This window comes from Giraffa tippelskirchi, chromosome 4 (genome assembly GCF_054371585.1).
Source record: "Giraffa tippelskirchi isolate mGirTip1 chromosome 4, T2T-mGirTip1v1.2.pri, whole genome shotgun sequence".
In the NCBI taxonomy this organism is placed as follows: Eukaryota; Metazoa; Chordata; class Mammalia; order Artiodactyla; family Giraffidae; genus Giraffa; species Giraffa tippelskirchi.
This window is the reverse complement of record NC_137278.1, coordinates 140,515,001-140,539,065: the sequence shown is the minus strand read 5'-3', so window position 1 is coordinate 140,539,065 and position 24,065 is coordinate 140,515,001. Positions and strand designations below refer to the sequence as shown.

General features: G+C 35.9%; 1 protein-coding gene across 2 annotated transcripts in view; it reads left to right on the top strand.

Moving 5' to 3' along the window:
* CNTN1 (contactin 1) overlaps window positions 1-24,065 on the top strand; it is a 364,639-nt gene that overhangs the window by 267,429 nt on the left and 73,145 nt on the right. The window contains exons 16-17 of one of the 2 annotated variants that reach the window (XM_081587322.1): window positions 9,555-9,713; window positions 21,136-21,285. In XM_081587322.1, coding sequence (XP_081443448.1) covers window positions 9,555-9,713; window positions 21,136-21,285 — 309 coding nt within the window. Of the gene's footprint in view, window positions 1-2,425; window positions 3,898-9,554; window positions 9,714-21,135; window positions 21,286-24,065 lie in introns of those variants that run through there. The other variant, XM_081587323.1, reaches the window with a different exon arrangement.

Sequence of the window (24,065 nt, the reverse complement as noted above, 5' to 3'; positions counted from 1 at the left end):
CAAATAATGTGTGACCCACTAGCATGTAGGTGTGTCACAAAGTAGTCTGCACTCTGTCACACTGAGGAATATACTCCTGAGCACCGGTTCAGTTCAGTTCAGTTCAGTTGCGCACTCGTGTCCGACTCTTTGCGACCCCATGAACTGCAGCACGCCAGGCCTCCCTGTCCATCAGCAATTCCCGGAGTCTACCCAAACCCATGTCCATCGAGTTGGTGATGCCATCCAACTATCTCATCCTCTATCCTTCCCAGCATCAGGGTCTTTTCCAGTGAGTCAACTCTTCACATGAGGTGGCCAAAGTATGGGAGTTTCAGCTTCAACATCAGTCCTTCCAATGAACACCCAGGACTGATCTTCTTTAGGATGGACTGATTGGATCTTCTTGCAGTCCAAGGGACTCTCAAGAGTCTTCTCCAACACCACAGTTCAAAAGCATCAATTCTTCGGCGCTCAGCTTTCTTCACCATCCAACTCTCACATCCATACATGACCACTGGAAAAACCACAGCCTTGACTAGACAGACCTTTGTTGGCAAAGTAATATCTCTGCTTTTAAATATGCTGTCTAGGTTGGTCATAACCTTCCTTCCAAGGAGTAAGCTTCTTTTAATTTCATGGCTGCAGTCACCATCAGCAGTGATTTTGGAACCCCCAAAAATAAAGTCTGACACTGTTTGCACTGTTTCCCCATCTACTTCCCATGAAGTGATGGAACCAGATGCCATGATCTTAGTTTTCTGAATGTTGAGCTTTAAGCCAACTTTTTCACTCTCCTCTTTCACCTTCATCAAGAGGCTCTTTAGTTCTTCTTCACTTTCTGCCATAAGGGTGGTGTCATCTACATATCTGAAGTTATTGATAATTCTTCCAGCAATCTTGATTCCAGCTTGTGTTTCTTCCAGCCCAGCATTTCTCATGATGTACTCTGCATATAAGTTAAATAAGCAGGGTGACAATATACAGCCTTGACGTACTCCTTTTCCTATTTGGAACCAGTCTGTTGTTCCATGACCAGTTCTAACTGTTGCTTCCTGACCCGCATACAGGTTTCTCAAGAGACAGCTCAGATGGTCTAGTATTCCCATCTCTTTAAGAGTTTTCCACATCAGCTCACTACATTCTTCAGGGCCTCAACAGCCAGTGTTTGAGCCCCCTGAACATCTCTGAGAATTTCTTCAGGGGAAAGGGACTGTTCCTGAATAGGACACACCAGGTGCTTCTGATTGTGGTTTAAACAGCTTGGAGGAACACTATTTGATATATTCCCTCAAAGGCTGGAAGCTACTGTTACTAATTCAAGAAATAGCAGTCTAATGTGCAACTGTTTAGGGAGGCTTCCTGTGTGACTGTTAACAACCCCCTCTCTCTGCAAAACTACCAAGACTTCATTTGAAAGGGAGAAAAAAGAATACCTCAAAAATTATCAACTTCACCTCTCTTCAAAAGACTTGGAAATCTCTTACATTTGAAAGACACATAGAAGTGACAAATGCATTATGTAACCTTTGTTACCATTTATCATAGGACTAAATTTGCAAAGAGTAGTCAGCAATTTTCCTAGCAAGTTTTTCTATACACTATTACTCCTATTTAAATAACTATAACTAGGAGAATACTAATGGTTACAAAATAGCCTAATTATAATAATCAAACTATCCCTAGTTATAGTAAGGAAACACAGGAGGATGAACATCTTGTTAATGTCATGGTTTTCTATAATGGTATAGTTATACCAGTATATGCATATAGTCATTAAAAGATCCACAAGATGAAAAGGGAATGGTCTGGCTTTTGGTATTAGGTGAACATAGATTAAAAAAGCACTTCACCTGCTGAATAAACTGTGGTCTTGTAGGTCTCAGAGTCCATGTTGCCCATGATGATTTTTTATAAACATTTTCTTTTACTTCCCTCCCCTTTTGCTGCAACGTCCGTATAGACATAAATAATAAATATATTTCTCAAGACACAGGTTCCTGCAACTTCCAACCCCAATCTCTGATTAATTTTTTTAAGTCACAGCTTAAATTTACCCTCAGGCTTTTTTTCTTAATTAGAAGTCTTGAAGGCACAAACATATTTTGAGGAGGTAGACTTGTTCTATGTGGAGTGAAATTACAAAGGCTTTAGGAGTTTTTTGTTTTGTTTCATTTGTTTATAGAGGGGAAGAGGGGATTCAGTCACAACTCTTTTTCTTTAGAAAGTCAGTCACTATTTCTGAGGGAAACAGGTTGAATGGGCCAAAGCTTGTCTCTTCAGGCTTCTCCTTTTTGGACTCTCATCCACAATGTCTAGAAGTTTTCCTTTGTTCGTATTTCAACTTACCAATTAAGGATATATGGCAAATTTTCAAAGTACATGGCTTCCTGTTCCTAAATGGGCATCGACACTTGCCCTTCAGCCTTGATCTTTCCTCTTGCAGGTAAACACAGAAAAGATGGAGAGAAAAACATGGTGGATCCTTTTCTCCCCGTCTGTGCGAGCCTGCCTCCAACCTGGTGATCGCTGACACTCACTATTTGTGTGAAAACTTTTTGTTAACACAGTATACTAGATTTTACTAATTAATTCAATATTGTAGCTTCTGAAGTTCCCCCTGCCAAAATCCAGTTCCTAGAGGATTTTTTCCTTTTGAACACCTAAACATACTTTGAACAGAAAGATACTTGAAAATAATTATATAGCTTTACTAATATCTGAAAACTCTCTGCTGAACTAACCCAGTACCTCATATGAGGGTCAAGTAAAATTTTTGTGTTTTCATGTCCTGTCTTTCTTTGAAATTACATATCTCAGAAATTAGCTCATTATCTGAAAAAAATATGAAGAATTGGTGAATTATAATACAAGAGTATTGCCACTGAATGGACTGTTTGATTTACCCAAGCAGGTAATGACAATCCTGTTGTCAAATTCACTAATGAGTCATCTTAATTAGGATGTAAGCTAAGGGGCATTATTCCAGTGGCCTTCTGTACCCTGGTTCCTTATATATAATTTGGCAAGAAAAGACGTAAAGCAGCAAGAAACAACTGAAGCCTGCTCATGGCCCTGTAGGGTTTTTGGAACAATTCCTGGAATTGGGAAGTGAAATTGGACAGCATGTGGAGAAAACTGTCATCTCAGTAGCTAGATTTAAGTGAAGATAACAAAGTGATTAACAGCATGTAGACATATTTAATTGTTAACTCTTAGCATCAGCTTTCTTGGATCTTTATTTTGAAAGGAAGGTCAATACTTTTTGGAAGGACGTGGGTAGAAATGAGAGAGTAATATTGGAACTGCTTAAAATTTCATTATTTGAAAATATTTTCCTTTCCCCTCTTTGGTCAAACAAACACGCTTAAAATTCTTATTTCTTCACAAGAAATACTTTTGCTCTTCTTAAACAGGCTTACTCTTAGGCATGGGATATTATATGAACATCTCCTTTAGTAACTGTAGCATTCCCATCTGTGGTTGGAAGAACTCTTAGGGAAGTTTTGAGAGAAATATATATGAATCCCAAATATTTATATAATTTAAAAATAATTGATCAGTCATCTTAAAGGAATACATGTCTCTGGCTCGAAATGTTACTTATTTCCATAATTTTTTACTTCTCATTTTCTAGTCTCAATTATTGTCACGGAAAGAAGCATCCTAGAGTGTAGACTGGAGATCTAGGGCAATTGTCATTTTAATAAGATTTTTAAAAATAATTTGAGATTGCCATGTATCCATAAATATTGCCATGGAGATGTACATGAATCAGCATTATGGGCACCTTAAGTGATCCCTAATTGAAAGTATACCAGCAATATATACCATCAGATATGAATATAGTTTGGGAAAGGGTCAATAAAAATTAGAAAGGAAACCACATGACAAGTATAAAAAGTGCCAGGAAAAAAAGAATACTTTTCTTTGATAAACTGTATCAATATTAACTAGAATTACATAGATTCATTTACCTCCCTTTAACCTCATTCTCATTTCTAATGGGGATCTAAGTTCATTTTTATTAAGTAGGAGGTTAAAATACCATTGATAGAGGTTAAAAACTACCATATTCCCATTTAATATTCAGGTTCATCTTAATACAGCCTTATGCTTCAACAACACTACACATCAATTTGTGTTATATTACCTTATCATAAAGCAGTTATCTTAACTAATTTTCAGAGCAAGAACAGGCTTGTAGTAAAAAAGCAACTTCAGTTGATGTATTTTTGTAAAGAAGAAGCCACCTGCCTTAATATATATAACATGTTCTTTCAGCATTGTTATTTTCAGATTATCTTATTTTAAAAGGGACAATAATTTATACTGAACTTTTCATTAAGCTTTTCATTGACATTTAGCATTCAAACTTTTCATTAAGATTTACTATTTTAGTAAAAATAAACAGTGAACCATGGGATAGGATATTCATATGTGATGGTTTGTTCTTAATTGCTTACTGAGCAATTACAAGTGGAAATAGGATGACATTGGGTGTGTTTCCTGTTTAGTGTCAAGGCTTATATTAAGTGTGTGCTATGTGGACTGGAATCCTAGAAGGACCAATAGTATGTTGGATCCAATTCCAACCACAGTTGTTTAGAAAGCCAGTCAGTGTTTAAGAAGAAGAAAGTGCATTAAGGTTATTGGCTAAGTATTGTCACTGATTCATGACACTTGACTACTATGCATCCTGTTTAATCTTGGAGGATCCCAGTTTCAAATCTTCTATACCACTTGACTTAAGGGAAAATGAGTCTCAATTATTGATGGAATTAATAATGAGATACATGTGTCTTTCAATTTACAATAGCTAGAACATGGAAGCAACCGAGATGTCCATTGACAGATGAATGGATAAAGAAGTTGTGGTACACATACACAATGGAATATTACTCACCCATAAAAGCAATACCTTTGAGTCAGTTCTAATGAGGTGGATGAACCTAGAATCTATTATACAGAGTGAAGTAAGTCAGAAAGAGAAAGATAAATACTGTATTCTAACTCATATATATGGAATCTAGAAAAATGGTACTGAAGAATTTATTTACAGGGCAGCAATAGAGAAACAGATAAAGAAAATAGACTATGGACATGGGGAGAGGGGAGGAGAGGGTGAGTGTGTGGAAAGAGTAACTTGGAAACTTACATTACCATATGTAAAATAGATAGCCAACAGGAATTTGCTGTATGGCTCAGGAAACTCAAACAGGGGCTCTGTATCAACCTAGAGGGGTGGGGTGGGGAGGGAGGTGGGAGGGAGGTTCAAAAGGGAGAGGATATATGTATAGCTATGGCTGATTCATGTTGAGGTTTGACAGAAAACAACAAAAATCTGTAAACCAACTATCTTTCAATTAAAAAATAAATAAAAAATTATTGATGGAGAAAATATAGTCAACTTATAATGTGTGAATAATCACTTTGAAAAAAATTTTCCTCTATTTTTCCTCAAATGTCTAAAAATTATTTCACAGAGTGTTACTACATTCCTAAAGAAGAAATGATGGAATTGAGAAATAATTTTATTTCTGTTCATTTTTTCCTTCTAATTGTTTACATATGAAAGAGACTGAGTGGAAATCACATCTGTATTTTGTTCATACATAGGTTTTTTTTTTCCCAAAAAATTAGTAAATTTCAGGAAATATTAACAAATACTTTTACAATAATAAAAACAAAACCTTAGGATGTAATACAGTAGGAATGTATATGATGTATTTATACGATGTATTTATCTTCATTTATCTGAGTTAACAGATCACAAGAAAGATATAAAAAGCTATAATCAATGTATCACAGTTTTTATCATTTTGCCCAAAATACACACTAATGCCCAAGTAATTCATATTCTCTGCAACAGAAAAGGTCTCTAAACAAAAGCTGTCAAGGCCATTTTTGAATTTGAATCTGGTAATATTGTTTTTAAATGATTGTTTTCACTATAGTCAACGAAAAGCCTCATGGCAAATCAATTGTGTTCAAATCTTAGCTTTAACATTTGCTAGCTGGATGACTGTGGTTATTTAATTTAATCTGTTCATGTCTGGATTTCCTCATCTATTAAGGAGTGAAAATAATGTGCTTGCATTTTAGTGTTATTTGTAAGAATTATAAAAGACTAAGATATAATAAGGACTTACTAAAATATATTATTTTGTTTGCCTGTAGTCAGTGATTTAATAGTGAATACATTGAGAACCTGGACACATTTAGGAAAAGTGAGTATGGATGTGGCCAGTGAGATTTCACTGAACCACAGAAGGTGGTTCATAACCACTCTGGCCATGTCCAGAAGGATAGTCAGTTTCTAAATGTCTGCCTTTGTGCTGAGGAACTAGTGGCTACATTTTTTTATTTTCTGCCACAGCACTTTCTTTCCATTTTGAACAGAAAAACGGAGCAAGTAACATGAGCTACACTGCTTAGAAAACCTTTCTCCTGGGAGAGAGTACAAGGCTGGCCGGGTTTCTCTCCACAGCACCTCTCTAGTTTTGCTGCATCCTGGTTCCTTTGTACACACTAGAGGGCCTTCACATGACCAGTTTTCCTTATCTCCAAAAAATTTACCAGAAACACCTTAATTTTGAGTGGAAAGAACTGGTGTTTATCAGAACAATCTGATAAACAGATCCTTGTTAATTATTATACTAGTATTAATCCTGTCCAACAGCTCAGATGTGCAGAAAGCTCTTACAGGTGTAACAATGATTGAATTAAAGCTAAAATTTACTAAGGGTTTTCCGTAGACCAGGCCTAGCACTACATTCCTTAAAGATTTTTATTTTAATCCTAACAATAATCTGGTCAATTTTTATTACTCCTATTTTATATATGAGAAAATGAAAGCTTAGTCAATTTGATAAATTTGCCCAAGATAAATCAAGGCACTGAATTTAAAGTCAAGCCTTTTTTAACTCTAAAATCTCTGTACTTTAGTAGTATATTTCCTCTCAGGTATTTCCTAGGGGATATTTGTATTTAATTACTACATGGAAAAAAATCTACTTGGTAAATTAAGTTATATTGCCACACTATGGTTTTGGGGTTATGAACCAACTCCTTTCCATTTATTTTCTCAATTTCACCTTCTTAATGTGATATAGTATTTCAGAGCAAATGAAAGAATGAAGATTGTATTGTGTACAACTGTTATGTTTGCGGAGCTCTGAAGGTCAATGTGATAAATTTATTTATGTCTTCACCAAATATTTATTAAGAAGGGTCAGTATAGGCCAGCCATATATCAGAGAAAGAAATGCATAAATATAATTACAGCCTTTTGCTCCATACTGTTCCTCAGTGAGTGGGATAAATTATTATGCATATAGTGTCCCAATTAATACATTATTATTAATATGCAACTTTAACCTGACCTTTCCAAAAGTCATTCATTTGCCATCCGAAAATTTCAGAGAGTAACCGTGGGGAAATGATTTACACCTTAATGATAAAAGACTAACCTATGGCAATTTTGCCTTAAATTCCCTTTAACATTTTCCTTATCAGTGTATGAATACCTGCACTATAAGACTTTCTCTCTTTTTAAAAAATATAGTTTTTAATTTTTATTTCTAATTTTTAATTTTAATACTCTGAAATATTCTACTCAGTAATTGACTTGGGCTGATGCTTTATGTGAAGTAAGGAACATTGTGGTTCTGATCAAGAATGTGTATTGTTTTTCAATGTGGTCTTTACATACGGAAAATGCAACCTGTTCTTTGTGAATATCAAATGTGTTTTATATAATTTATGTGGTTATTTTCATTAATTTTGGATGGAATAGTATTGTTACTTTTAATTAACATCAGTAAGTATAAAAATACTATTACATATCATATATTTATAAGAATCTATTTACCCTTATTAATTTATGTTATGTGTTTCCAAATAAAATTTACTATCATAAATAGGCTGTGTCTTGTGGTATTTTACTGTTAGTAGTAACTCAATTGTGTTGTTCTATACACATTTTTCTCTTTGGGACCAATTACAAAGAAATTGGTGCAGGTTTGGAGTGTTATCTATACCTCTGTAAAGACCAAAGCCCATGTGGAGAACAAGGCACTGTAGATAAAGCAGCTGATCTGACATTTAAACAGGAAAGCACTTAAATAATGTGCCCATTTTCTCTAGCTGCTCTCAAGAGTTCTCATTGTATTTGCTTTCACCTAAAAGATACAAACATGTGTTTTATTTAATACTTAAAAAATTTGCCACTTTACTAACGTTGTTGATTATTTTATTCACTGTGCCTAATTCAATTGGGGATGGTCTCCTTTCCAATGCAAAGAAAACAAGTGATGTCATTATCTGAAATGTCTGTTTTAGGAGTTCTCTGGCAACAGAACCTTGTTTAGCATTGTACGTGATAGACACTACATTACCATCTAAAGAACTTTTTCTCACAGTTTTAAAAAGAAGAAATCATGATACAAAGTCTAAGTATGTTGTAAACCATAATCCTGGCATTTGCTACTGTCTTTTTGCTTCCCTGATGGCTTAGAGGGTAAAGCGTCTGCCTGCAATGTGGAAGACCCGGTTCAATCCCTGGGTTGGCAAGATCCCCTGGAGAAGGATATGGCAACCCACTCCAGTAATCTTGCCTGGAAAATCCCACGGATGGAGAAGCTTGGTAGGCTACATTCCACAGGATCACAAAGAGTTGGACACGACTAAGCAATGACGCATTTTTTAGTTACTTATTTACTGTGCCATTTCACCCTTTTCATGACAAAGATCTGTTCAAAGCCTGAAAGTTATGTCTCATTTATCTTTTCATTTCTACCACTCAACACAGTGTTCTCAGTTTAGAAAATAAATGAATAATATTAATACTGAGTTATTAAGCATCTGTGAAATCCTATTTTTAACATTGTGTTATGCAGTAATTCTTCTGACCTAAGTTTCTTCAGTATATTATTTGATGTTTTTAGATCATTCCTGATATGCCTGAATTAAGAGTTGTTTTCTACCTTTTATATAAATAGAAATATTTCTTTTAATATTATTTCTATTACATTAACTAACAGGGAATGTATTACCCAAAATGATACATACAGTCATTTTCAGAAATTTCTACTCCAAGTAAAATAAGTTAACTATAACATTTAGAATTATTAAAAAGTATTTGTTCCATTTTGGAGAGGCAGAATGAAACTATGACTAACTATCCTCATATCTAGACAGTGTTATCTGCTCTGATTCACGTATTCAGCAAAATTTCATTAAATATCACTATGATTAAAATCTGTTAGGTTCCTTGTTGTCAGTTGTATTTTATGAGTCAAAGATTATCATATATATCCTGAATAATAATGCTGCTTTTAAAGGGCAGCATTTATCTCTTTTCATAAAAATGACATCATGAAATCATTTAGTAAAAACTATAAATACCATTAGTATTGCTTCTTATAGTTTATGCTTAAAAGGAATGTGGCAAAACTGATTTCATTGTGTAAATATTCTTTAGATTAATTGCAAGGAAGGCAATTTTGTATTCCAATATACACTCAATTCACTAGCTGGGATTCATTGATTCACTACCCAAATTTTCATTCCAGGCCCTCCAGGCCCTCCAGGTGGTCTGCGAATAGAAGACATTAGAGCCACTTCTGTGGCACTTACTTGGAGCCGTGGTTCAGACAATCATAGTCCTATATCTAAGTACACTATCCAGACGAAGACTATTCTTTCAGATGACTGGAAAGATGCGAAGACAGGTGAGTTCATTTGTTTGATTAATCTGTTCATGTTTTGAGATGAATTCTTTTTTCTTTTATCATCTACCCTGAACATTTTCTTTAAAAAAACTTATTTTTTTATTAACCCCACACTTTGGTAGTAAACAAAACTACAACAAACCAAATGTTTTAAAGCTATAAGGGAAGAAGCAGCCATGTCTCATCTATTAATATGATGGGGGAGCAAAGAGAGGCCTCCTGGGTTTCTTATTTGAGCTATATATAAGTCTAAGATGTATTAGGAAAAAAGTATAGATGAGGTGTTTTTTTTGGCAAATGGTATCTATAGCATTATTTATTACCCTTTTTATACAATTACATAGGTACTATAGTCCTGCATAAAAAAAAGACAGTTGATCATAAAGATTAAACACTAAAATCTTACTACCATAACTCTGAGTTTGCTCCTGTCTGGCTTGAATTTCCTCAAAACATGTTTTAAAGAAGTTTAGTACCTCAACTGTTTTTCTCCCTCATATTTTATTCAGATTTTCTAAAAGAAAAAAAAAAAATTCTAAGAGTAAGTGGGTACTTTCCCTCGTGTAGAAGTTACTACCATTGTCATTTGTTATCACTAGTCTTCAATATCACACATTAGCTTATTTTCTCATAGCTATCAAAAAAGATAGAGGATTGTTTTGATAAAATACCTGTTAATCCTCATCATTGTTGACAATATTTCTAACCAAACTTGTAGTTATCAGAATTTATTTTAGATGCATAAGGAAGAGGCATAAAATATGGCCTTTGTTGTCACAAAGGGGAGAAAAAAAGACAAAAGTGAATAGAATGCTCCTTTAAAAAAAAAAAAAAACAAGAATTAGTCCCAGCATAACTTAAACCTGCTTATTTTAATCTTTACATAATGGAATTTATTTGTATTGCCCCCTGAGAAGTTTTAATATAAATTCACCTTTTTAGGATAATGTCTTCTTATCGTGGGAAATTAATGAAATATAAACTTGAAATCTATAACAAGGGTTGAGGATACATTTTAGGGCTTCTCAGGTAGCTCAGCTGGTAAAGAAGTGACCTGCAATGCAGGAGACCCTGGTTCAATTCCTGGATTGAGAAGATCCTCTGGAGAAGAGATAGGCTACCCACTCCAGTATTCTTGGGCTTCTCTGGTGGCTCAGACAGTAAAGAATCTGCCTGAAATGTGGGAGACCTGGGTTTGGTCCCTGGGTTGGGAAGATCCTCTGGAGGAGGGCATGGCAGCCCACACCTGTATTCTTGCCTGGAGAATCCCCATGGACAGTGGAGCCTGGTGGGCTACAATCCATAGGGTTGCAAAGTGTTGGACACAACTGAGCGACAAAGCACAGCACAGGATATATTTTAGTATTAAACAATTCTCTATAGTACCTGAATGGCCTAGTGGTTTTCCCTACTTTTTTCAGTTTAAGTCTGAAGAAAGAAAATTTAGAAAACTCAGCAGTTGCCACAAGACTGGAAAAGGTCAGTTTTCATTCCAATCCCAAAGAAAAGCAATGCTAAAGAATGTTAAAACTATCACACAATTGCACTCGTTTCACATGCTAGCAAGGTCATGCTCAAAATCCTCTAAGCTAGGCTTCAAAAATACCTAAACCAAGAATTTCCAGCTGTATAAGCTGGTTTTAGAAATGGCAGAGGAACCAGGCATCAAATTGTCAACATCCGTTGGATCATAGAAAAAGCAAGAGAATTCCACAAAAATATCTACTTCTGCTTCACTGATTACACTAAACCTTTTACTGTGTGGATCACAACAAATTGAGGAAAATTCTTCAAAAGATGGGAATACCAGACCATGTAAACTGCCTCCTGAGAAACCTGTATGCAGGTCAAGAAGCAACAGTAAGAAATAGACATGGAGCAACAGACTGATTCAAAATTAGTAAAAGAGTACATCAAGGTTGTATGCTGTCACCCTGCTTATTTAACTTGTATGTAGAGTACATCATGCAAAATACCCGGCTAGATGAAGCACAAGCTGAAATCAGGATTGCCGGGAGAAATATCAGTAACCTCAGATATGCATATGACACCACCATAATGGTAGAAAGCAAAGAGGAACTAAAGAGTCTCTTGATGAAGGTGAAAGAGGAGAGAGTGAAAAAACTCGCTTAGAACTCAACATTCAAAAAGCAAAGGTCATGGCATCCAGTTCAATCACTTCACGGCAAATAGATGGAGAAACAATGGAAACAGTTACAGACTTTATTTTCTTGGGCTCCAAAATCACTGTGGATGGTGACTGTAGCCATGAAATTAAAAGACTCTTTCTCCTTGAAAGAAAAGCTATGAAAAATCTAGACAGAGGTTTAAAAAGCAGACATCATTTGTTGACAAAAGTCCATCTAGCCAAAGCTATGGTTTTTCCAGTAGTCATGTATGGATGTAAGAGTTGGACCATAAAGAAGGCTGAATGCCAAAGAATTGATGCTTTCAAACTGTGGTGTTGGAGAAGACTCCTGAGAATCCCTTGGACTGCATGAAGATCAAACCAGTCAATCCTAAAGGAAATCAAGCCTGAATATTCATTGGAACGACTGATGCTGAAGCTGAAGTTCCAATACTTTAGCCACCTGATGCAAAGAGCTAACTCATTGGAAAATACCCTGATGCTGGGAAAGATTGAAGGTAGAAGGGAAGGGGAGGACAGAGGATGAGATGGTTGGATGGCACCACTGATTCAATAGAAATGAGTATGAGCAAACTCTGGGAGATGGTGAATGACAGAGAAACCTGGTGTGCTGCAGTCCATGGGGTTGCAAAAAGTTGAACACAACTGAGAGATTCTGTATATAAGTTTATGAAGTTCAAACGAATTAGAAACAAGTGAAACATTTCTATTACATTATGGTTGTGAGTATAAGAATTATCTATAAACATACTTGGCAAAATCCAACCATTTGAAAAACAATTTTTTAAACCATTTAGATATTTGATAAAATAATGCACAAGCAGTTTCTGCTCCTCCAAATAGAATGAAAATGGATGACAGTGATAAAACGGTAGATGATCTTCGATATCCAGTCAAATTGATGTTAATTATAGATACTGGAGAGCAAATGAAATACACACTTGTTTAAAATTTGGTTGGGCTTTGAGAAAGGAATAATAATTGCAATCATCTCCATTAATTGTGTATGGTTACTGTGTAGCTCAATAAAATATGCTTCTCACTAAAAAAAATTATTCTATTATAAATTATGTTTCATGAGAAGGAAGACTTTTGTTTGATTTCACTATTCTATCCCTAGCAACTAATTAGGGCTCATAGGGTTCATTCATTAAATGCATACATATTGAGCTCCCATTGTGTGCCTGAACCTGTCCTAGATGCTGGATTCAAAACTGACCAGCTGTGAGTAAATGAGAGAGAAAAAATAAAGCAAAAAAAAAAAAAAATCCCAAAACCAAACGCCATATCCCTCTTTAAAGAGCTTGCATTCTACTAGGAGAGATTGTAGTAAGCAACTAACTAAAATGTAAAGTAAGTCACATGGTTTTAGTGCTAAAGAAAAACAACAGAGAAGGGAGATAGGGAAGCAAAACTTGCATTTGAATAGAGTGCTTCTGATACTAGCATAGCCACTTCTGTTTGTTATGGTTCCTGTTTTCGTATTTTATCTTTTACAATTGCCAACCTATTTGTATCTTTGAATCTAAAGTATATTTTCTGTTGACAGCATATAGTTGGATCTTATTTTATATCTAGCCCTACAATCTCTGCCTTTTGATTAGAGTATTTAATCCATTACCATTTGATATTATCACTGATGTAGTTGAATTTATATTTGCCTGATATTTTTGCCTTCTAAATATTTCATGTTTATGTCTTTCTATCCCTTCTTTATTGCTTTCTTTGCATTATGAATATTTTCTAGCATAAAAATTTAACTAATTTAATGAAATTCTCTAAATATAAAAACTTAATGATTACTCTAGAGCTTACCTGATTTACCTAAGTTTATCAAAATAATCTTCATATTTTTACCAACAATATCAGCGAGATATAGAAACATTGCCTTTAAAGGTGGTCTCTCAGCACTCTTCTGCTTCCAAACTTTATTGAATACATCTGGTGAAGCCTACAAAAAAGAACTGGTCAACAGGAAAATACTCTCCTTTATCTCCCAGGGATTCAAAAAAGTCATGCCAGCATGCACTCTATCTTTAAATATCTATGAAACGTTAAACTGAGTTTTTCTTATGAGCATTTGTGACTACTTCCTCCTCTTCCCAATCATGACTCTACCAATGATGATTTAGTTCATTAGATTTCTTCACAAATTCAACCCTCTGATGGGCTCTGCAAAAACTATTATTATTTACATTATTTTATATGTTCTCCTTGTTAGTTGTGTCAGTATTGTTCTCTTGTGATTGTGTCCTAATGTTGTAGCCACGTGTTCCAGGAAACAAACTCACCTGGAAGAACAATGCAGATAGTGGAGTTCAGTTTACCACACTGGTTGGCCCAAGGCAGAGTCTCCTCTTAGCCAAGGACCCCGACCAGTTGTTGTGAAAACCTTATATACCCTAAGTGTACATGCTCAAACCCACCTCCCCAAATTCTCTGAAACGAGTATGAACAAAGGAAAAGAAAGATACAATCAAAGTTAACCCGTGATTTGTATGCCTTAAACCTATGATTTGTATGCTCTAAGCCTAGGTAGTTAACAGTGGACAATTATCAATAGGCCTGTGGTCATACCCCAATAAGCATAATAGAATTTATGATTCTATTCGGTTACACAGATAATTAGGGTATTCTTTTACGTGATGGAGAGTCTAGGTATGAGATCTGGGGCTCTCCCATCCGGGGCAGGGGGTGGGGGGGGTGGGGGGAGGGGGTCTGGTTTTCCAGTTGGTATGTCATTTCCATAGATACTGGGCATATAGCTCAAAGTCCACAGTCCAGCCCAAGATGGAGCCCTGCTTTCAAGATGGAGCCTGTTCTGTCTGTTTACTCCTTCACTAAGTGGAAGTGAAAAATAATTTTTGCAACCAATGCAGAAATAAAAATCACATGGTTTTTATTTATAGTGGTGTCCACTGAAGAAAGGAGGTGCCAAATTAAATTCAGTTTTATGAAGGCAATTATTTTAGGTGCCTAATAAGTGTCTTTCAGATACCAGCTTTCAGCATTCTAAAGACTAAATTTAGAATAATGACATGAAATAATGGAAAGCACATCTTTAAAACAAGCTACTATAAGTGTTACTTTACTCGAACATTTTTGGGGATGAACAACATAAATTTGATACCATTCCTAGTGTTCCTCGAGATGCTCATGTCAGATTTAGAGTGTTATGTTGGATTATATGCTACTGCTTTTAGAGGAAAAATTATAGAATACTGCTGGTGATGGTGTGTGTGTTTGTGTAGAAGAGAAATGTTGGCCGGAACATAAAATGGCCTGGAAACTGTGCTATGAGGAACAATTGAGAGACCCCTGGATATGTTCTCAAAAAAAAAAAAAAGAAAAGGAAGAAAAATGTCTTTATGTTCAAAGTTCTATCATGTGGAAGACTGGAATTGTTACAAATCTCTGCAATTATCATCTCAGTTCATAAATGTTTCTCTGAATTTTAGATTATTTCCTCAGAATAAACATTTATAAGTTAAATTATTGAGTGTAAGCATACTTAAGCTCAGGAGTTATACTGCAAAATTACACTGTAGAAAGGTATAAGTTTTTACTTCCACCACCAGTATATGAGTTTCTCTTCTACCATATCTCTACTTAGTATTTAGTATTTTTTTTTTTAATCTTTGCCAAAGTAATAGTTTAAAAAAGGAAAAAAGAATTAGGCTCCTTGTAGGAGATTTGCATTTTAAAATTTACTGCTTTCTTGTTTGCCTTTCTGTAGCTTTACTTTTGTTGTTCTCATTTCAAATATAAATTTCTTGGTTTTATGAGGCTACATGCAAATTTTCCCTAAAGAAGAATCAATGAATCATACACTTTGGGATGCCAAAGCACAATCTACTTCTCCTTCTCTTCAAGGAATTTTGTCGCATCTCCAGCTCCTCCCTGAGTCCTGCCAAATGGTCTATGTGCTGGGTCTAGAGCCTCTAACATCACACAGAGTAGTTGTGTCAGTGCCAGAGAGAGACCTTTAAATGCCCATTTTCATTTTCAAACAATGGACCAGCTTTTTCAGCTAGAATCCCTAAGTGGGTAACTGTTTCCAGGTACTTCCAAAAACTTGTGTTTTAGATTGAAATGGAAGATCCTGAGGATTTGGATTGTATTTAAATCCTGAGGAAATAGCAGCACTTACTATGGCAACATTGGAGAATCTAGAACAAGTGATATATTGCCTGGAGTTATTTTTGAAACATCTACTTTTTCTTAGTCTGAAGGTCACTCTGTGTGTTTCTGAAGCTGCTCAAAGAATTAGTCAATGTGGTTTAGAAGGCACAGCAATACAAACCATATGACAAAGCACCACAAACCAAAACCTTGTAACTTTTGGCCTCGGGATACCCATAAGGCTTGCTTCTCTTTTCCTCCAAAGAACAGTTAGAATTTGTTTTTTTAATTCTGAGCATTATGGGCTAAAACTATTTGAAAATATATCTCTACGTTACTGCTCAGGGCTGGTTATCAAAATAAGACCTTCTAAAGAAGGGTCTTTTGATCTGAGTATTAAAGTAAGATTTATGTCTCCTATTCTATATCACTTTGCAACCAATCTAAATACCTATCAGGTTAATATACAACATTTTACCTTTTTTTTTTTTTTTTAACAGAGAGAAGCCTCTGACCTTATACAGTTAAAAATCTGATTTTCTACACTGATATCTGTAAAAAGTGACCTGACTGAGAATTGACTCAGTTGAAACTCAGGAACTTGAGCTCTCAGTCCTAATTCCGTGTACTTGCCTCTGTTGTACAAAAACCTCTCCTCTCTTTCTGACTCCAGAAATAGCAAACAGGTTGCAAGAGACTTGGCTGAAGAAAGGAGACACAAAGTCCCTCTGCTCCTGATTATTGTCCATTTGGCTTGGGGCATGAAACTCTTTCCAAAGGAAAGATGACCTTTGCTTCCAACCTATCTGTGTGGGTGGTTTTGGAAAAATAAAATACATCCAGTAGCTTCTACCAAGGCTAAAGGGATTGGATAAAATTATAAGAGGTACAAATCCTTTTATAGGAACATTTAGGCCTATGAATAAAATAAACAAAAATGAGGTAAAACACAGTAGCAGTGGAGGAGAGAACTCAGAAAGGACCAACTCAGAGTTAAAGAGAATGGGAGAGAGCTTAAGAGGATGGAGACGAGCTTTATCCTCTGCTTTAGACAAGGCAGGATAATTTATGAGTTGAATATAGATATAAAAGCCATAAAGCGTGGATATTTTTTGGAGGGTTCAAGTGATATAATGCCCTCTTTTCTACTACCAGTAGCATGCCTGATTCAGGGTTGAAGGAGAAAATAAAGTGATTGTTGTACACATGATTGTGCTGAGACATTGTAGACTCTAAATAAGCACAATTTCTTTGTATTTGTATTTTATTTACAATTTCTACAAATATTTATCAAGTACTTTTACCTACAAGACATCCATACTAGGTATACGAGGCCCTGAGTAGCCCCAAAATATGATTAAGAAGTAAAAGAAATACAAACATATATATGGAGATACATATATATCCATAAATGATTAATAGGAGTAAATAAGTGGGACATAGAGCTATATTATGGGTATGGCCTGGTATGGACATAGCCAGTCTTAAGGTTCTAATTGTAAAATGATGATATGGGCTGATTAGCTCAAGATTGGACAGGAAAAAAAAAATTAGAAAGCAAATTTTTAAATCCTGTTCTTGTGATGTGATATGAGTCAAAAGTCCTGACCCCTTCTAGGGAAGGAAAGCAGGCCAGATACAGAACCACATTTAATTCTAGATACATTTTTCTAAATAATTGGTATTAGTCATTTTTGATAGATTAGCTCTACTACTTATATAAATGGTTTTATACAGGGGGTATTGTAAAGATATGCCAAAAACTTTTTTGTTTTAGATACTTACCATCTCCTAGGTGCTGATGTTAGTGTATATTAATAAGAATGATCATAACTGGTTTTGTTCTTAAAAAGAGGAGCTTTTACACCTTTAGCTATATTTGTAGATATATTATTAGCTTATTGATATCAAATTCCTTCTTTAATTATTCATAAGGTACATCTTGAAAGTCTATCTTCCTAACATCCGCTTCCAATTTCCTGTTTTGAAAGTCATTTGCATCACTGGGCCAAGGGTTTCCCGCTGAGGCCTGTCTTCTCATGGTTGTAATGTAACTCCAAGGCCCTTTGCTTGTTCTTCTTTCTTCACCTCAGACTTCATTTAGTCACAGATCTTACAGCTTCATCTGGAATCTGAAACTTACCCTAAAATGACTCCAATTGACTTTTCTTTATCTCTCACCATTCTTCCAAATATTTTCTGTAGTCAAGTATGACTTTCTTCTCAGGACATACTCCTGAGCTTTCATTTGTTTGGAGATATTTTAGTAGTGCACCTTCATGCATGTTTGGAGTCAGTTTATCAGCTGCAGTTTTTACTGCACATCCATCAGGGTATTCCTGTTCTGACCCAGCCTTCACCTGCCCTTACCTGTTGACTGCCCAGCTGCTTGGAAAAGCCCCAGTGTAGATTTTACCATCTTGAGAGCACCATGCCCTTGCCAAGAATGCCCCTTTAGAACAGTTTCAACATTTCCATTCTTCAGACATTTAAATGGGGCTGGGGTTTTGCAGCATAAGTAGCAGAGGAGAGTATCCAACTGCCTCCTTGACCCTTCTGTTACACTTTTTAACTTGTATTTTCCAGACTTACAAACTCACAGATATTTCCATCAGTCTCTGCCTCTAAATCTCTGCATTAATTCCCTAGGGCTGTCATAACACGTTACCACAGATTTGGTGGTTTACAACAACAGTACAAAATCATGGTGTTGGCAGGGCTGTACCTTCTCCAAGGATCGCAGGGAACAACCCATTCCTTGCCTTTTCCAGCTTCCAGAGGCTCTAAATACTCCTTGACATGTGGCTGCTTCACTTCAGTTTTTGCCTTTGTGGTCACATTTCACCCTCTTCTCTATGTTTCCTTGTTGTGTTTCTCTTATAAGAACACTGATCCTTGGATTTCGGATCCATCTAGATAATCCAGGATGATTTTAGCCAAAGATTTTTAACTTGATTTTAGTCTTAAAATTAAAATGGTCAATAAATTCTTTGCAAAACAAAGTCACATTCAAGGTTCTGGTGATTTAAACATAGGTGTATCTTTTGGGGGGGGAGAGACAATCACCATTCAAATCATGGAAGCTCAAAATCATTAAAAGGCATCCAGTGAGGAAGATTCTACCCAGTGTCATAGCAATGAGCCCTGGGTTTTCCTTTTCTCTGTGAAGAGTCCTGCACATTCAAAACTTCATCTTCCCTCTTCCAATTACCTAAAATTAGTTCTTATGTATATGAAATAAGACAAACAGATTCTGATATGGTGTGAGGGTGTGGTGGAGGAGATAGAAGATAAAGAGGCAGAATTAAAACAGAGGCAAAAGCAAAGTGGAAGTTTTAATCAGAATGTCAAAAATATGTCAAATGTATAACACAAGTCCTTAACAAAATAAGACATTGGATGGTAAAATTAGTGTCTAGGAGAAGTTCTGCCACATGTGGCATTGTGACACATGGGATAGGCTGAGCCGTATAGGAATTTGTCCAAAAGTAGAGACTGACACTGTGATGCTTAGCATTTATTGTGACAATTGGTACAGTATCTTAAAAAGCTACATATTCATGGTCTGTAGTGTTAAATAAAAATTTAAGAATTCTCTAAGTAATAAGATAATGAGTCATATGCAACCCTAAGGGAACACATTTTTCAAATAAATGATGTATATGCATATGTATGTGTAGGTTGATTTTTTTTTTTAATAAATTTATTTATTTTAGTTGGGGGCTAATTACTTTACAATATTGTAATAGTTTTTGCCATACATTGACATGAATCAGCCATGAGTTTACATGTGTTCCCCTTCCTGGACCCCCCTCCCACCTCCCTCCCCATCCCATCCCTCTGGGTCATCCCATTGCCCCGGCCCTGAGCCTTTGTCTCATGCATCGAACATGGAATGGTGTTCTGTTTCACATATGATAATATACATGTTTCAATGCTATTCTCCCAGAACGTCCCACCCTCACCTTCTCCCTCAGAGTCCATAAAATTGTTCTATGCATCTGTGTCTCTTATTCTGTCTCGTATATAGGGTTATCGTTACCATCTTTCAAATTCCATATATATGCATTAGTATACTGTATTGTTGTTTTTCTTTCTGGCTTACTTCACTCTGTATAATGGGCTCCAGTTTCATCCATCTCAGTAGAACCGATTCAAATGTATTTTTTTTAATGACTGAGTAATATTCCATTGTGTATATGTACCACAGCTTCTTAAAGACATGTGAAAGTATTTTATTGTTGTTGTTTAGTGGCTAAGCCATGTCCCACAAACTATTGCTCACCTGGATTAATAAATAAATAAATAGATAAATAAATAATCCCTATCTATGAGATTTCCCAGGCAAGAATACTGGAGTAGGTTCCCTTTTCATTCTTCAGGGGATCTTCCCAACGCAGGGTTTGAACCCGAATTGGCAGGCAGATTCTTTACCATTGAGTCACCAGGGAAGCCCTAAAAATATTTTAGGAGAACTAACTTAAAATAATGTATGGTCCTGCCTTGGTTGTATGTTTTCTAATAGCTCAACTAAATAAGCAATCTTGAAGCATATCTTACCCCTAAGGTATAATTTTCCTGTTAGTATCTAGTAGCATAAATTCTGAATGGTAAATAAATCTGAATGAATTATTTTAACATTTATTAATAACTGCCCCAAAAGATTTGGGTTTAAATCTAAAAGGTTAACAATGGAATAGGTAGTCTACTAATCAATCATTTGCTACTCATACACTATATCAGTTTGAGTCCAGAAAAATTTTAACTTCCTGAATCGTACCCTTGCCTCAAGAATTTTTCTGGATTCTGTCTTCAGAATACATAATCTCAGTGTTCAGAGTGTAGCCAGAGGACTAGCAGCAAAGACTTGAACTGGGAGTCAGTTAGAAGAGCAGAATCTTAGTGCTCCCGACCTATACTTACTAAATAAATGATACATATGTGTGTCTGTCTTTCTAAGGTCTAAGATTTTCTTAAGGACTTCTCTTCTTACTTCTTTAAATGTAATTAACATTTTGTGATCCTAGTTTTTATTTTTATTTGACTTAGTGGAATATATGCCATTTTCTCAAAAGAGTAAACTAAAAATAGAGAATTATAAGAGTGATGTTACTCAACTAATATTCTCTATTTAATATTTGTTTTATTTAGATCCCCCAATTATTGAAGGAAACATGGAGGCAGCAAGAGCAGTGGATTTAATCCCATGGATGGAATATGAATTTCGTGTGGTAGCAACCAATACATTGGGTATAGGAGAGCCCAGTATACCATCAAACAAAATTAAAACAGATGGCGCTGGTATGTAGAAAAAAAGTTTTAAAATTTAAAAGTTTTATAAATTCAGTGACACTTTAATACATACTTGAACATATTTGGAAATATTGCTGTGAGGTAAGTAATTAATCTAAAAATATATATATATATAATATGTATTTCATACATGTGTGCATATTATGTGCCAAGAAGTCAAAAATCAAAAGAGAAGATATAAAGCTTTAAAATATTTTTACATAATTAATGGGAAAGAGGTAAATAGAGTCAAGTCTGTGATCCTCTAGACACTACTTACATGAATTTGGTGTTTAGAATATAAGTGAAAGTGTTAGTCTCTCAGTCATGTCTGACTGTTTATGACCCCATGGACTGTATGTAGCCCACCAGACTCCTCTGTCCATGGAATTCCCCAAGTAAGAATGCTGGAGTGGGTTGCCATTCCCTTCTCCAGGGGATCTTCCCTACCCAGGGATGAAACCCGGGTCTCCCACATTGCAGTCAGATTCTTCACCATATGAGCCACCAGGGAAGCCCATTTAGAATATAAATTTAATGTAAATTGTGAATCTTAACCAGGCAGAGTCATGTAAACAGTTTCTATGATCTAGAAGGCTCACATTTTTTTCTGTGGATGAAAGTATGGGCAGGAGAGTAGGATGAGCAGGCTGTGGAGAGAAAATGATGGAGATTCTCAGATCTGTACACCTGGGAAGTCAGAACACCTTAGAAATAGTTATAATGTGTTCTTTTGAGTATTAGGTATCACTCTAAATGTACTCCAGAGAAGGCAATGGCAACCCACTCCAGTACTCTTGCCTGGAAAATCCCATGGACGGAGGGGTCCCGAAGAGTCGGACACGACTGAGCGACTTCACTTTCACTTTTCACTTTCATGCACTGGAGAAGGAAATGGCAACCCACTCCACTGTTCTTGCCTGGAGAATCCCAGGGACAGGGGAGCCTGGTGGGCTGCCGTCTATGGGGTCGCACAGAGTTGGACATGACTGAAACGACTGAGCAGCAGCAGCTAAATGTGTGCTTTTCAGCTCAACCATAGCTATTCTTCCAATTTAGGTTCAATTTTTATGCTGAACACAAACTCCATTTTAATAACCGTTCATATAAGAAATATTCCACTCTGTTTTCCTTCTCCCTTGCATTTCTGGGCAAAAATATTGTTCTGATGCTAATAATAACTTTTCTTTATCATTCCTTGTCTATGAAAAAGAAAATGTTTTGTAGACACTCTGAGTTTGTTTATTTTTACTGTGCCTTGCCAAACTTCAGTGCTTTATTTGGGGAAAAATATTTTAAATGGATGACAGAACACCATTAAAATTCTGCTGTGTTATCTTAATAACATTTATCCACTTTTCTGGCTACATCAATCCCTTGGCCTAACTTCTAAATATAATTATGAATTGTACTGTCTTTAGTTTTTAAAGCTAAGTTATTCACGGAGACTGCCATCAGTAAACTCTCTCTTAAAGTTTCATGTAACTTCACGTAATTTACCAGATAAAATAGATGATTCTATAATAAAGGAAGAATAGGAACACTACAATACTGATCTGTGCTGAGTATTTTCACATACATTTCAGTTAATCCTCCTAGTAATATTTTGAGGTAGGTATTATATTGTTGTTATTGTTCAGTTGCCCAGTTGTGTCTGACTCTTTGCAACCCCATGGACAGCAGCCCACCAGGCGTTTGCCCAGCTTCATGTCCATTTGATCGGTGATGCCATTCAACCATTTCATCCTCTGTGCCCTCTTTTCCTTCTGCCCTCTATCTTTCCCAGCAGCAGGGACTTTTCCAATGATTCAGCTGTTCGCATCTGTTGACCAAAATAAGAGCTTCAGCTTCAGCATCAGTCCTTCTAATGAATATTCAAGGTTGATTTCCTTTAAGATTGACTGGTTTGATCTCCTTGCAGTCCAAGGAACTCTCAGGAGTCTTCTCCAACACCAGAGTTCAAAGGCATCAATTCTTTGGCCCTCTGCCTTCTTTACAGTCCAGCTCTCACAACCTTATATGACCACTAGGAAGACCATAGCCTGGACTATACTGACCTTTGTCTGCAGAGTGATTTCTCTGCTTTTCAACACACTGTCTAGGTCTGTCATACCTTTCCTGCCAAGAAGCAGCTGTCTTCTGATTTCATGGCTGCGGTCACTGGCCACAATGATTTTAAAGCCAAAATAGAGGAAATCTGACATTGCTTCCCCCTTTTCCCCTTCTACTTGCCATGAAGTAAGGGGGCCAAATGCCATGATCTTAGTTTTTTAATAGTTTTAATGGAAGGTATTTAATCCAATACTCATTAATAAGTAGTAGACTCAGAGACACTAAATAGTTTGCCTAGGTTGATATAACGACTTTCAAGATTCAGAATTCAAATCCAGGCCTGATACATTCAACTTTCTCTCTTAAAGGTGGTTTATCAAGCAGGTTTTAAAAGCACAGTCATTTATATGATACATTATTAGTGTTCTAGTAGTTCACATTTCATTCTCAATTATAAAAATAGATATGACTTAAATGCTATTTTTTATTTGTCTTCATATATCCCCTTGTGAAATGAACACAATTGTTTCTTTTACTCTACCTCACAGAAATCTCTTTAGGATATAGAGGTAACATAAATTGCAGCTTTAGAGAATGCAGATACCACATAGCCAGGATCCTTGAGTTTGGTTTTTATTATCAAAGCCTCCTATGTTTGTAATAGAAGCTTCTATGTGATGAACTGAACACAGTTGTCCTTACTTGAAAATCAAAAATAAAAAGGAACTGGGACATTA